This window comes from Colletes gigas, unplaced genomic scaffold (genome assembly GCF_013123115.1).
Source record: "Colletes gigas isolate AHSC1104 unplaced genomic scaffold, ASM1312311v1 Colletes_gigas_Sc00008, whole genome shotgun sequence".
NCBI lineage: Eukaryota > Metazoa > Arthropoda > Insecta > Hymenoptera > Colletidae > Colletes > Colletes gigas.
The window spans coordinates 3,714,786-3,731,026 of record NW_025106637.1 but is presented as its reverse complement, the minus strand read 5'-3'; the positions used below and the strand labels follow the sequence as shown (position 1 = coordinate 3,731,026).

Genomic DNA, 16,241 nt, shown 5'->3' with positions numbered 1-16,241 from the left:
ATTATCTCCAAATTATGAGAGTACAACTCAATTATTTAAGATGTAAATTATACGTGTACAGGGTGTTCAACCACCCCTGGGAAAAATTTTATTGGGAGATTCTGGGGGCCAAAATAAGACGAAAATCAAGGATACTAATTTGTTGATTGAGGCTTCGTTAAAAAGTTATAGAAACATTTCCGACCACAGAGTATATTTTCGGTACAGAATTTTTTTCTCGAAAATGCGTAGGATTTCGGGGGTATGTGTATTCACCAAAAATGATTATAATTGATCCCTGCATATGAAAATAATTTTTCTAGAATGATTTGAAAAAATTTTTTTCCGCCGAAAAATTTCAGTGAAACATATCGGTAATATGATCAGACATTTTCGGTAATGAATTTTTTTCTCGAAACTGCGTAGGATTTCGGGGATATGTGTATTCACCAAAAATGATTATAATTGATCCCTGCATATGAAAATAATTTTTCTAGAATGATTTGAAAAAATTTTTTTCCGCCGAAAAGTTTCAGTGAAACATATCGGTAATATGGTCAGACATTTTCGGTAATGAATTTTTTTCTCGAAACTGCGTAGGATTTCGGGGATATGTGTATTCACCAAAAATGATTATAATCGACCCCCGCAACCGAAAATAATTTTTCCAGAATGATTTGAATTTTTTAATTTAATTTTTTAATAACTTTTTAACGAAGCCTCAATCAACAAATTGATATTCTTGATTTTCGTCTTATTTTGGCCTCTAGAATCTTCAGCATTATAGAATAACATCCAGACGTTGGATAATGGAGAGTTCATTGTGACAAGATTATTCCAAACTACTTAAATGCTCGCACCGTGAATAAATGAATTTTTACGTATGTCCACGAAGGTGCTCGCCTAGGTTTCTCCGCAAGACGCGGGAAACTCTGCAGAAAGAGCACCAGGACAAGCTGACGAAGCAACAAGAGGAAGAAAAAAGGCGGCTGGAGCATGAGATGCTGAAGGAGAAGGAGGATCCGATTTACGACGAGGATCTCGCGTTGGTCGTGCGTCCTGGCAAGAAGTCAAAGCTGCCGAAGGTCTCGGTGGCCGTAGACGCCACACCCGCGACCAGGACCGAATCGATTCTAAATCAGGTGCCAATCGAGCTGGCGAAAGACGTCGAGCCATTGGACGAGTCGTTCGACAAGGTGTTCGAGTTTCAAACGCCTCCTCAAGTGGTCGTCATAGAGCATCATCACTCGAAAAGCGATCCGTTGCCGATGGAGAACGTGTTGAGGAGCGTGAAGCCAAACTTCTCCACTCCGCGTATTTACGAGTCCGATTCCGGCAGCGCCAGCAGCCTCTACGCGAAGATTAACCCAAAATTGAAGTCTCGATTGCCCCGTCTGGAGCTGGGTGTCAATCACGAAGCATCGGTTGCAGACGAAGCTGAAGACATTTACATAAAATCGGGACCGAAGTTGACCACCTTCGGGTTGAACAGTCCGTCGCCGTGCGACATAAACGTAACTTGCAGGGAGCCAATCGTAGAGAGAGGTTGCATCAGCCCGGAGGAGGCTCTGCAGACGATCAAACGCAGAAACTATCCGAAGGTGCTTCCAGACATCGAGAAGAGGCGATCGTTGCCCGCGCCTAGCAGTCTATTCGTACCCAAACAGCACGCAAATTCGTTGAGGGACTACAGGACTGGTCTGCAAGCGGCCTCCGCCGCTCACCAACCGCCCCAACCACCCCCGCGAATGTTCGGCCCGTCCAAGAGTCTGGATTTCGCGGAGGAGAACGAGAATCACGACAAGACGGAGCCAGTCACGACCAGTCTGCACATCGGTCCTCTCCTGAGAAGACCGGATCTCTCGAAGAACAACTCCGATCCCAGCATCATCGACTCGCTCGACGAAAGGATCGACAGGACGAACAGAGCGCAGGCTGGCGGCAGCGTGGACACCATCTACTCGAATCCCATGTGTCCCGTTCACGGAATGGGCCAACCGATTTCTCACAGCATGGACAAGAACATTGGAAACGCAACGGTTCACCCGGAGACCGAGATAGGCAACCCGAATTGGTACAAGTCGCCATCTTCGGGAAACGAGATTTCGATAACCACCGCGTTGTCGGAGCCACGGATCGTCGGCAGGGATGGGAACGGTTACCTGCAATTCGGTGGCTCTAACTGGGACACCAGAGTCCCAGCGATGGAACCCAGGATAGTGATCACTCCACGAGTTGGGAATCTCTTGGGGCAGGCTAATCAGAATTTGAGCCAGACGGTGATGAACCTGGCGGGTTCGTCCTCGGACGACAGACTCGAACGGGAGACCAGCAGAACGAATTCTGCTTCGACGGAGCGGATGGAGTCGGAGTACTCATCTCCGGATCTCAGACCACCGACAGCTGTCACCGGGGAGAGGAAGGAACCGAGGATAATAATCACACCCAGGGATCCCAAAGGTTCCTCGTCGAACCTGAAGCAGCCCAAGATCATCATCAAGCCCACGTCGAGCCTGCAGAGGACCAGGGACCACAGGAACATACCCAAAGTATCGGCCATTCCGCCGCCGGAGCCTCAGTGCTGGCAAGGCTCCGAAAAGGACAGGGGCCACGATCAGAGGGAGAAACCTCCCCTAAAAGAGAAACCGAAGGTCACGAGGATACCGTCGTTTTCCAGACGCATGGAGGACACTTCGAGCGGAATCGAGAGACCGCCCGTTCCCGTCTACGCCGAGAAGACGGAAATCGTCCAGAGGGTGGAGGCGGTGCCTAGCAAAGTCGTGAACGTGTTCGCGGCAAGCGATGCAAAGTCGAGCATTCCGACGTTGCTGAGAAAGGAGGCTGAGAGGTCCTCGAGCACGGATTCCAGCAACGGGAACTCGAATACAGGGACGATCAAGAAGAAACCGATCAACAGAAAATAGGGGATGATTCTTTCAGAGTTTGTTGGAAATTTTTTTATCGTGGTGTCCGGTGCTCATTCTCTTCTTCTATTAATGTATCGTTAAGCATGGAGACGCGTCTTTTTGTAAATTCTCGATGTCAATTTTGAGGATGCATGCATCTGAAGGTATCAAAAATTAGGGCCTGGTAATAGGGAAGAGCAATCATTTCTTTGTAACTTTAAAGTTTCAATTTTAAGGGATGAAACTGTTAAAAGTAATGGAGTATTTAATTAATTGTTCTTGTTGCGATCATTGACGTAAAATATAACGAGGTCTCCATGACGAATGGCCACGTTCTATTTTTGTGAAATGTATTCATTTTCTTGGAAAATGATCGCGGTGATACAATGTGCCTTCATGTCGTATACATATCATATTTGGAAATTTTATTCGAATTGACTGACCCAGTTAATTTCTAATTAAAACGGGGGCTATTCTTTCAATATTGAATTAAAATTTATTTACTTCGTCAGTGTATTATTTAACAATTTTCAATCTGATTTATTTATACGATATGTTTCAGTAGAATTGGGATAAAGAAATTTTTTTTTAGTAGCTCATTACTCAATATTACGTACTTTAATTATGTATTATAGGTGATTATAAGAAATATTACAGTTTTTACAATAACGTGTAATGGCTTGTACAAACGATGTATTATTGTGAGTTGTGTAAATAATTTACTTATTGATGGGTTGGGAAGATTGACACATAGTGTTCCCAGCATGTACATATATGGGCATTTAGAACAGAAACACTAATTTTTTTTTGTTAATTATGCAATAGTTTAATGAAACACAAAATGTATGGTAAATTTGTGTGTCTGATTACTGTAGCTACATATAGTTGAGTTGGTTAATTTAGTATTAAATAATTTTGTACATATTTCTCATCATTTTTGAACTTGTGTCTTTTACACAAGTAGAATTTTCTCTCCACTCACGATCCTTAAATCAATATTTAAGTATCATCTTTTTACACATTTAAAAGCAAGGAAAATATTGCTAGCATTTTCGAAACTAATTTCCTTTTTAACATCGTATAAAAATCTTCCACTTTAAACGTCAAGACTGTACTCAAGTATGGATTAGGTATCAATATCTAATCGTAACTCTATCATGCATTTCTTACTCTATTCTTGTATCATCCTTAATGTAAATTAATCTTAAGCCATACCAATATTAAGAATTTTCTTATAGACTACGTTACGAATTGTTACTTTATACGTCGATGATTATTTTGTACGTTTGTTAGCTTGTACGAGAATGAAATAAACGATTTTCGTAATCTTTTTCCAGTAGAGAATCGATCACTGAGTGCGTTCCGAGCAAAAAATGTCGTGGCTAGTATTCGGTTATCATTTTTCAGTACGCGACTGGCGTGCCATTTATCTTGCAATTTTATCTTTATCCGTGGGGGGGAACTTTATTATTAAGTAAAACAAAATCTATAAGTCACGACGGTGCCGGTGTGCTTGCCGTGGGGATGTCTGGAAAGGGTGGGTGGACGTGAAAACGGCCAGTCTGCTTCACCAGTCCCCATTCTAACGCCGTTCGTTCGCGAATCGAATTGATTTTCGAAGTTCCGGTCGAGTAATGCGATTTCCCTGCCGACCGATAAAGAAAACTTTATTCTCCCAGCGCCTTGTCCTGCCTTTTCTCTGATTACCTACGGAGCCAATTTGTCTGACCAATTGGACGACGAAGTTGACTTTAAAGAGAATTGGCAATAGAAAAATTTAATATCACTGGAAAATACGGGGGATCGGTTAGCGATTAAATTTTCTGGCTTTTCGGATTCACTACGAAACCATTTTGTCCGATCGATCGAATTCAAATTAAAAATTCTAAAATAATCGAAATTATCGTGGATACTTCTTATGTCAGATTAAGTAATAATCGTTACTAAAAGTATAAATATTTTACAAAGGAATTCGTGCCTTGAAAACGCGTGAAAAAGCAAATACAGTTTTGGTGTTACAAAATTGTATTCTCGTACAAAGTGTCGTATCGCGAATGTCGCTATTATTTCTTCTTTGGTCTCGTTCGTTTTTACCGCGAACGAATCGACCGATGGATCGAGCAAGCTAGCAGCGATACTCGATTGAAATTCCGTCATGGCGCGTATATTGTCCCATAAAATGTGTATTTTATCTGAAACAATAGGGCACGAGTGAATCGGTGACGTTTACAAGGTCCTTTATCGCGCCAGGAGTGCAAATATCGGCCCTTCATCATATTTACCCGGACACAATCGAGTTGTTGATAAAAATTGTGTACATTTTTCCCCGGTCGAGTTTACGCGCTGGAGAAACGATACAAACTTTACATACAATTTATCTGCTCCGTGTTATGAACACCGTTAACATTCAATTTTTTCCCCCCCACGAACAATTTGCACATTCGAAGCCAAGATAAATGAAACTAAAGTTGTGCCTTTTGACGAAGGGAAGAAGGTTTCAGTTACTTCGCACAATTTATGCTCCAATATGTAGAGTACTGAAGAAAAACGCGAAGTACTAAAAGGAAATCCTCGGTACATATTATTTATCATACACGTAATACTGACATCCAGGAAAATTTTTACCCCACCGTTCCTGCGCTTTACGTATACTGTAATATTTCAGGAGGGAAGGTTGGTCTAGTTGAAAATTATTACTCGCGAATCTTGCATGCTTTTGTTTAGGAATAAGATTAGAATATCCCGTGTGGAACGAATTTTTTTAACATCTACGGTAGATCATTGACAATGTTACGTAAAGTATTCGTAGGAAATAGGAAAATGGACTTTGAAAATTCGGTGGAGTACTTCTTAGACATCAGAACAAGTAGAAAAAGCTAGTGATGGTCAGACGTACTAGCAAAATCGTATTCGATAAAATTTAATTATTTGAACAACAAAGCCTCAATTAAAAAAATGTTATTCTTTATTTTCGAATTGTTTATTCACGTAGAATCTCCCCCTCCACGGTCGTACTGATGCAACCTTTATATGTTGAACATTTGAAGAATGTATGCAGTGATATTGAATGGTGGATTTATACTACGAAACCTTTTCTTTCTGATGATGATCACAATGATCTGGAACAATATCATTGCTCGTTACTTCTGAAGAGATACGTAGGAACATTCGTTCAGTGCCAGTATCTTATAATCCATCGTGATTCATTGTTTACACGGTACGATATATAACCAGATCGAACGGAAAACAATGAAAGTTGAAGATCGGGATGGAATATCAAATCGAAGGTCTCCGCTGTCGAGTGTCGGATGAACTCTCGATTTGCCAGCTGGGGTAATGGTGCGGATTTGATAAATTCGTTCGACGTTTAATGGAACGGAGCACGTGGACCTCACGAGGCAAGTTTCCATCCGCTGATAGCGCGGTTACGGTAGTTTCGGTTCGACGAAGGATGGGATCACGGCCTTCCGTGGAAATTATTTCTCAAAATTGCGACATCGCGCCTGGATCCCTTCAAAAATATAGAAGTTTAATTAAACGCACCGCGGGGGACTTACTTCGGTATACAGAAACTCGATTAATTATTCCGGGGAATGGTGAAGTCTCTGAAGAGTTAATTCGAAAGTGTCGCGGTACTCGTTTTCCGATTAATTGCCAATCGCGTATGTAATTTTCACGAATCGTATTTCGCGGTTCGTGATACGACAAAGGAAATTCAAAATCGATGGTGGAAACGGTGCATCTGTCTATAGGGCTCGAAGTGCCGCGAGTACACACGTGCAGCCCTAGTAGTGCACGTGCGAATGCACAACGGGAAAATATATCCAGAGGCTGCGTCTAGCCAATTTGCATTGCTAAACGTCGTTTCACATTCGATTCGCTCCTGGCTCCTTCGGTTTCAATGTTTGCGGGCGCAGATATGCGTGTGCTCGAGACTCGCGACTCGCGCGAACTTGGTAACTTTTAAGGTGAAACGATTAAACGTATTCTAACTTGGAGAAACCAAGTTAAAATTAAATAACGAATCAAATAACTGGATGAATATTTATTCGTTCATTTACTTTACGGTTCTCGCAGAATTAGTTATACAGAAGAAAATAGCAAATATAACTAATCTTGAACGAACAAAACTTCGCGCAGAAACAATTTCTGTTATCGAAGAAGGATAAAGTCTCGGAGCGTGTTGGATGGTCAGTGGACAATGAAACAGAGACGAATGGAGGAAACAAAGGGAGAATCTGGAAACGGAGAAACAGGAAACGGCGAGGACTGAACCGAACGATTACCAAACATTAGTTACGGAGAGGGCGTGAACGCAGTACCTGGGCGCAGCAGTTTGGAAAGCAGTAATTGCAAGACAACTCCTTGTTCTATGGTTTACGTGGATGGATTAGCGGCAACGAGTGTTTACATAACATCGCAGAACTGTCGTCCACCGCGCGTTCAATTCGCTTCACGAATATACGATCTATTACCAAAAGGATATACACGACACCCTTTAGTCTATTCCACGTCTTGTAAAATTAAAATTGTAGACGATGAAATTAATATATTCTACTCGTCGATGAAATGAAAAGCGATCGACAGATGTCAAAGAGTTCTCGAGCTCCTTTAAGAACCCACGAAGCCTCGAATGATTTCTTCCGTGCGAAAGTGTTGATCCCTCGTCCAGCAGTAATAGAATTGTGACTGATGACTGATCTGATAAAAGGATCGATGGCGTGAGATTTGAACTTGGAGGGTAGAACTAAGAGCTGACAGTAGGATAACGAAAGAAAGTGGATATTTCCCCGCGTTATTTGCGAAAGTGCTATCGCCGAAACTCGCCAGCCTATCGTCCATGTCCTCGTGCAAGGACTTTGAGAAATTCGAGGGGACGAGACTTCGATTTGTAGGTCGAGTGGACACATCGATATGGAAGACCGTTCCGATTCCCAGCGAAATACTTTTAATATATACGACGGAGGACCAAGAGAATATTATTGTGATCCTTTTACGAGGGAGGGACTTGACCCTTCGTCGGGTATACGCAATGTCAGCCCTCTTCGCCCTGCCAATTCGCGTCTCGGTCTGAAATATCAGCCGCAATTCAGTGGACATGAAGTAGGCCTGTTATAATGCGTGCCCATTAGGGTCATCAGTCATATACCGCCCGTCCTTTCGAACAAGTGGTCCAGCAAACCCTTCTCCAATTTTATTTCGTCGCGTAGCGTTTCGGGACAATGCGGTATTAGCTTCCGTTTAGGCTAGAGGCATATTGAGCGCGGCAGGATGACGCAGCGCGCTGTGCTGCATATTGCACGCTGAACATTGAAATGCAATTTCTGTTTGATTTATCGTTTCATATACATTCTATTAATTATCGATGCTGCTCCATTGAATTCGCGCTATGAAAGAACGTACGACGATAGTTATTCGAAATTCGATTATTATTAGAGACGCATTTCATCTTGACAAAAGTCTATTGGTGTCTAAACGAGTTACAGATTACCACCTTTGGAAAAATTTGTGTAATTAGCTCGCATTTACAGAAATAGTGCATTTCGGTTTTTATTATTTCTTTTAATAATTTAATGACCTCAATGCAATTTTTATGCATCGTTTAGAAATGACATAGGCTCGATGCGCGACCAGTGCGTCCTAACCCAGACCAATAACGCCATACATCGACGGTCGCTAGTCGAACAAGTTTCGGGATCTTCCTATAAATCCAAGGCAGCCATGGCTGACGCGAAGAAACATATCATGAATTATTCTCGGTGTTCTGGTTCCGCGAATTATTCATAAGAAAACAAATGCCGGCCAGTGTAGTTTGCTGCAACTCGAGTCATGGTAGGAAAGAAACTATAAATCTGGCCCGGTCATGTTTTGCCCCACCCCCCCCTTCCACGAGTATCGAAAATCTCGTTTTAATTTGAACGAAGTAGACCGGCATTCCAAATTCCTGTCCTCCATGTTTGAAATTCAATTCTCGGGAATTCTGCTTGCAAATAGGTCCGCTGATACGGGCAGCTTGTTTCCCGTGAGATGGAAATTGTAGTAAATAAGAAGATACGGATAAAAAGGAAACTTGGGATTCAGTTATACCGCGATAGTAGCGAAAGATGCGTACTGCCGGGTAGAATAAACATCAATAAAGCGATAGTACGAAGCTATGAGGCAATCTTTATCTTTCTCTGTCTATTCCTTTGTTTGGAGACCGGAAATCGACATAAGAGAGTTGAGTTTCAATTTAGATCTGACTGATTTATTTATCAGTAAAGATAAACACCAAATTGCTACTATCTCCGGAAAATAGATTATATCGAGTAATGAACGCGTGTAGAAACTCCGTTATAGAATTCCAGATTTGAGTTAATGGCCGGTGAAACAAACGAAATGCAACAATGGCAAACCTAAACACGGATCGAGTAAAGCAGATTAGACACAAAAGGTGTTACGACGCAATCTATTCTATGGCAATGGCATTCCGGTATGCAAGAAGATCTCCAATAGTGTTCCCATCAGCGTCGCCGATGACACTCATCGCGGCATCGTGTATAATTAGCGTCCTCGAAGTGCTAATCAACCAGCCTCTAAACAGAGCGCATGCATTCGTCTCTTGTTATCGTGTTCCGTACTAAAGGGGAACTGCCTGGAGCAGCCTAATTCCCTGCCTTCAGGTTGCGCCAATTAATAAATTTGTACCGCTCGGTTGGCCACAGAACAGGCCGCCCTCTCCGCCTCTGCTCCTAGAGATATCCATTGTTGCCGAGACAATGCCGGCTACTTGCCAGTTCGACTACCTAACTGTCCGTAGTAACGACCGAACGCGATGTCAGATTAATTAGATTTCAAAGCGGGCGCGTCCAAGGGCCGATGCCTGTTTAATCAGGCCTGAACGCCGTGGCCGACAGTAATCGAAAAATACTCGACGAAGGAGGAAACGCCAGACCAACGCCTACGGTCGTCCAGCTTTTATCGACAGAATTTGGTAATTCCTTTTCGACGAACGCGTCCGTCGATTAACGACGCCGACGCGGCCCCCGCCTTTCCGATCAATTTCTCCGTGAATTGGCGAGATAACCAAGATCCCGTCCTACCGTTTCGTCGTTAATCATTCGTGACTCGATTGTGTTTCCGTGAAACGGAATTCCACAGAAGGAAGAAAGTGTAATGGATTCGGAAGGTACGTTCGTCGGGGTGTGAAAGCGGGAGGAGGGCAACGGACTCGGATGCGCGACGAGGCGTAAGATTGTTTCGAGAATACACCTTTGGGAACTTTGGGCTGCGCGCTGATGAGCTACAGGAGCTGCTCGGTCGCGCTTCAGAATTTTTGTCAGCATCCAAGCGAACGAATTGTTCTCGGGAGATACGTATGGATTATCAGGCTTCATTATAGTCTGCAGCGTGTAATGTCGGGCAAAGTTGATACCTAATAAGGGTGTGATAATTAAGCGTAGATTAAACGATCACGGCAAGTAGAAAGAGCGAGCAATGGTCAGACGTTGTTTATTTCGAGTTGTTTATTTACGTATGATTATATGAAATGAGCTTTGCATATTGGATGGTGAAATCTTTTTTGTAATTAAATGTAGATTAAATGACCACGGTTTGGGCATCGGTAGATTAAAAAAGAGCGAGTAATGGCCATATATACTAGCAAAATCGTATTCAACGCGTATTCGATTTTGTAAATTTAATTATCCGGACAACAAAGCCTCAAAGCCCCAATCAATAATAAAATAGTAAATTGATTTAAAACGAGTTGCACTAAGTGGGGCATGCATCAATAGAACGGGGTAATAAAATAAATAATATTAGTATTATCACGAAGACATATTCTTTTTCATACTGTATTACGATTTTCATTAGAGTTTAGGAGTAAAATAATTGGGATGAATTCGATAGAACAAATCGCAGAGTCGAGAAACGTGAATCGAACGTTTCGACTAACCGAGATTGAACCCACGCCATAAACGATGCCAGTTTTATACAACCGCGTTTCCGTGCCACTAATTTTCGTTCGTTTCCATCGTACCGCTTTCACAGTCCATTATTATCGCGCGGGAAAGTCAAGCGAGAAGAAGGAAACGAAGGAAACGCTCGATCCGGCGACACGGTTCGCGGCGACGCGACGGCTCGATTACCGTCAAAGCTCGATTTCGTAATCACATTCCAACCGAGGCCGATGTTTCCAGCGACATGTCCACAGACGATATCGATTATCGGATGTTCGAGTGATTAAATGCATCTGCGGGGCGTAGCGTTTTGGACGGAGCTCAGCGTTAAACGATCCGGTCTACTCGTAAATCATGGAACACTGCGTTTCGAGCGTCTCTTTTTCCCTTTCCACCCCCCCATCGTAGACAATGAAATACCGATGAACACGAGATTTTTCCGGCTTTAATTAGGTGATACCGATTAGGCATCCAGTAGCTATCAGCGAATCCGAAATCGTGACACGGTCCGATCGATCGACCTTTCGCGCCCCGATGTTTGCTTCGTAGGGCAGGATGATCGAAACCTGGGCCAGCAAACGTTGCAACGCTTGTACACGCCAATCAACCCTTTTGACACTGCAATTGAATATAGCTGGCGCCTAATGCGAGCTTACTCGATCCGTGGGGTCCATTACAGAGCCACCGAGACTAATTGAAATAATTTTAGGTGGTTGAAAAGGTGGCAGGAAGTGTCATTCCACAGATCTTATATCATTCATATTTTCAAAAGGGGCAAGGTATTTAAAATTACGTTCAATTCTGTCGTTACTGTTTTTGTTATTTCATCATAGATGTACAACATCCAGTGTCAGGAGAGTAATGTCTCATTAAATCGAGATTGTACAGTTATGGACTTACGTGAAAGGGTTATCCGTAATATATTCGCCCGTGAATTCTCCCCCGCGTGGTAATGTTATCCGGCTGTATAATTTTTCTTCGACGTTACACGCGCACGATCCCTCGCCCGTCTCGTACGTTTAAGCATAAAGTGTATTTCATTTCTAAATTAAATTTCCCTGGGAGCTGGAAACGGACACTTCCTCCGTTTTGTGCCTTTACGTTTCATTGCGAAGGGGGGGAAGGGGCGACTCGTAAAAGTATGTCTTATCTCGCCAAGGGTAAGTACCATTTGGCTGCCAAGTTATACGAGATCGTATCTGGAAATGCTGTTCTAAGGTCAGGCCGCGAATAAAATTTTGACGGTCGCTAATTTACGGAACGATGTTATCTCGTTTGTCGTAGGATAGATAACCTCTCAGCCGGAAGTTTACGTATTCAACGATGCCCCGTAAAGAGGCTCCGCGTACGCGTGCATTTTTATAATTTAAAAATGCTTTCGATGAGAGAAAGTAATCCAGCGCGGAAACAGTTCTCGCAGATGTTATTGGACATAATGACCGCCGCAAAAACGTACCCTCCCATCGTGCAATAAAATTTCCGGATCCCTTGAAACGTAAATTACACGAAATCGGTCAACAACGTTCGGTTTATCGGGCGGAATTCCACAGGATCTAAACGTTTCGGTCGTTTCTTCACGAGCGACGGGATTCCAGGCGCTTCTTGCGCCGATAATTAATACAGAATGCAGAAAATCCCTCATACGGCGATCGCGGGGAGTGGGGTACAGACACAGCAAAAAGCATGGGGGGGCGGAAAGAAAGAAAAGGGGTGAAGGAACGCGGCGCGGTAATTCCAGAGGCACGGTCGTCGTCTATCTATAATGAAATCTCCAGCTATATTTTCATCGCGGCGACGCGTCGGGGAACGCCGCGATGTTGAATGCCGTTCGAACGCTGTGAATCGAGCTAATGTTCCTCCGGTTCTAATCCCGACTCTTTCTAAACTTCTGATTGCGCCTGGATGCCTCCTCGTGGCCCGAACTCCGCTTCAAACCACCCTCTGGACGGTTTTCTTTTCGTCTGTCTCGATGCTCGTTCCTGGATAACCCTATTTCTTGGCGTCGATCGAATTGAATTCCGCGAGTTACCACCTGTCTAGCTGGCAGTTTAGCAGCCCGAAAGCTTCCGCGAATAATTGAGTCCATTCCCTGAATTCTGTATGGGAACTTATTTGCGCTCGTAACTTCGAGTATCCCCAAAATATTTTAAATGTAAAATTAAAACTTCCTTTACTCGTGACATTTTTCTGATTGAAATAAGATTGAACATAATTAAGATTATTAAACAAACGTGTTTGGTTTTATTTCGATCGTGAAGCCACAACAGGTGTGATATTGAAATTCTCGTTGAAAGAAATAATAAGAAACTTTTGGGGTACAATTACAGTGAATCATATCAACAGGCCATTGATCTCTGCCAGCTATCTCGAACGCTTTTTTATTCTTCTCGCTCGCGGTCCTTGTCTTTGAATTATTCCATCTTCAAAACAGAGGTTTAACCATCTATTTGACCATACCAAACTGCCTTGGAAGCGACGTTTAAATCACTACGCGTTCGCAGTTAGACGTAAAAACGTGCATTTGGCGTAGGTACCACGTAAAAGTTAGGGGGAAGTCGATACGCTCGTCGAACGCTGACAAAGAAAAAGGCGCGCTTGTTAGAGAGCCACCCACGTTTTTCCTTCGCTCGTTACCGAAACTGGCTTACGTATCAGAATCATCAGTAAGCCAGCGTGCAGCTTCCGTTCCGTCCAGTTCTCCCTCGCCGCGTTGTTCCGCGCCCGTTCGTTACAGATTTCTATTTCATCGTACGACCCGAATCGAACGCCCGACTTCGTGTTTCATTTTATTTCCACTTTGCCAACGGATAGGAGAACCGGATGCACTGAGAACACGATCCGCCGCCGCCGTTCCAGGCTCACTTAGAGCTTGTTGCAGCGCGAATTTATTGTCCCTGTTCCACCGTTCTCCGTCGAATTCTAGCATCCTTTCCACCGAAGTTACCACGATTTCAGAACCGTCGTGTACCGTACGTGATTATACAAGATAGTAATTAAACGATATATCCAAGAACAGCAGCTATTCTCTTTCGTTGTAATATCACAGAAGAGGAAATAATTATTCTCGGAGACAGAATCAATTTATTTACTTGTTAATTATAAACTGAAGGAAACCTGACGCTTGTGTAACGATACGTAATAGAAAGAAACTGTTTCGATTCACCGTTCGGACGTAACACAATATTCCTGACGATCTTCAGATCTATTTCATTCTTCGCGTTTCCATTTCTTCCATTAATGTTCCTTCTACTTTAACGGGGTGAAAATTTTTCCTTCCAAGAAGAGGTCTGACCTCCTTCCAGAGACCTCGTTCAATTATGGCAAGGAATAATTAATAATCGTGAAATTTCTCATCAAGGACTCTTTTACATGATATCGAGACAAAGCTCGCGGAAACAATTAATCATAAACCGTACCGTTGTAGAGTCCATCGCTAATTAAACGTGACTTCCGGGAGGGGAAATTATGATTTCAATTAACGCGAAGTGACGGTTACTTAAAAAGTCCCTTATTACAAACTCTTTATTATTACTGTTGTTTGTTATAGAGACAGCAGAATAGAAAAGAGGCATCTAAGAATAGATTCTTGACGTGGAATATTTAGATTTAAAATACTGGTTCAGCCTTGGTAGTTTGAAAAATATATTAGAGAATCATGCAACATTGATGTGTTCTTTGAAAGAAATTTTTAGGGGCAACGATATCAATTCTAGTTATTTATTACACTTATTAGCATACATGGTCAGGAGAAGAACGTTGAAAAGAAATCATAAAGTAAAGTCTGCAATACTAGAAAGTTCTTCAGATGTCATTATTATACATTATATAAAACTGTTCCACTGTCCACAATATATCAATAAAATTGTATTAGATCCCAGAATTGATATACGAAACGCTGGGAAGTATGTTTAGTAATTCTCTCGAATTTAACATTTCACACTACATTATTAAAGATATTAAAACCTCCTCCTTCGACCCAGTCAACAACTTTTCAAATATTCTTGGAATTTCTACATATTCTCCATTAAAATACGCGTCGTTTGCCGCGTGAAACATTAAAAACCCCCAATCCGTTCAGAAGTTACGACGTTTCAAAGATACGCATGAAATTTCAGTGAAACATATCAATGGTATGGTCAGGCATTTCAGTAAAGAATTTTTTTCTCGAAAATGCGTAGGATTTTGGGGGTATATGTATTCACAAAAAATGATTACAATTGACCCCTGCAACCAAAAATATTTTTGTTAGAATGATTTGAAATATTTTAATTTTGTCGAAAAATTTCACACCTTCTCGAATTTTTTTCTAGGAAGTGGGTAGGATTTCGGGGGTATGTATCTCCACCAAAAATGCTTGTAATTGACCCCCGCAAGCAAAAATAATTTTTCCAGAATGATTCGAAACTTTTTAATTTCTCCGAAAAATTTAGGCAACATTTCAATTTTTTTCTCGAAACTGCGTAGGATTTCGGGGGTATGTATCTCCACCAAAATTGCTTGTAATTGACCCCCGCAACCAAAAATAATTTTTTCAGAATGATTTGAAACTTTTTAATTTCTCTGAAAAATTTCAGGGAAAGATATCGGTAATATGGTCAGACATTACGGTAAGGAATTTTTTTCTCGAAAGTGCGTAGGAATTCGGAGGTATGTTTAATGACAAAAAATGATTGTAATTAACTCCTGTAACTGAATATAATTTTTTTAGAACGATTTAAAATATTTTTTTTGCCGAAAAATTTAGGCACCTGTCGATTTTTCTTAAAAATTGATATTCTTGATTTTCGTCTTATTTTGGCGTCTAGAATCTCCCATTAAGTTTTCCCAGGGGTGGTTGAAGACCCTGGACATGCGAAACGCCGATGCAAGAACTTGCATAGCTTCTTTATAAAAACATACCAAAGAGACCCCTTAAACAGAGAAAAGCTCGATCATGGGGTACAAAAATTCCCCAAAATCCAGCGATTACGTTAAGCGACGGTAAGGATTTCCTGGTATAGAGTCTCGGGTGAAATTTCTTCATGAAGCCACCGCACACCGGTCGCCAAAATCCCGCGGCAGCTTCCAGGAAGCCAGGAGCCAGGTCCGACGCGGGCCAAGGAACAATTTTAAAAGGAAACCTGGGCGCAATTCCATTTGATTATATTTCACGAACACTCGCGGCGAGCTTTCAATGCGCCAGGTCGCAGCGAACTCGTGGCATTCGGTTAACCATTCTCTCAACCTTACCTTTCGTCCCGTTGCACCTGCTGCGGTCGTCGCGATCCTTCGTTTTGTTTCGCCGGTCTAAATTGAATTTCACGCCGCGTTTTCATTCATTTTCTTCCACCGCTTTGAGGATTGCCAGAGCCCCGGCTCTCTCGCGGCCGCGTTCGCGCAGAGGTTCCACAAAGAGCAAAGAGAGAAGGAGAGTCCA

General features: G+C 42.5%; 1 protein-coding gene across 1 annotated transcript in view; it reads left to right on the top strand.

Moving 5' to 3' along the window:
• The window catches only part of LOC122396787, a 78,166-nt gene extending 75,263 nt beyond the window's left edge, over positions 1–2,903 (top strand). Inside the window, exon 13 of the mRNA XM_043395460.1 lies at positions 875–2,903. Coding sequence (XP_043251395.1) covers positions 875–2,903 — 2,029 coding nt within the window. The remainder of the gene's footprint in view (positions 1–874) is intronic.
• Positions 2,904–16,241: the final 13,338 nt, after the last annotated feature.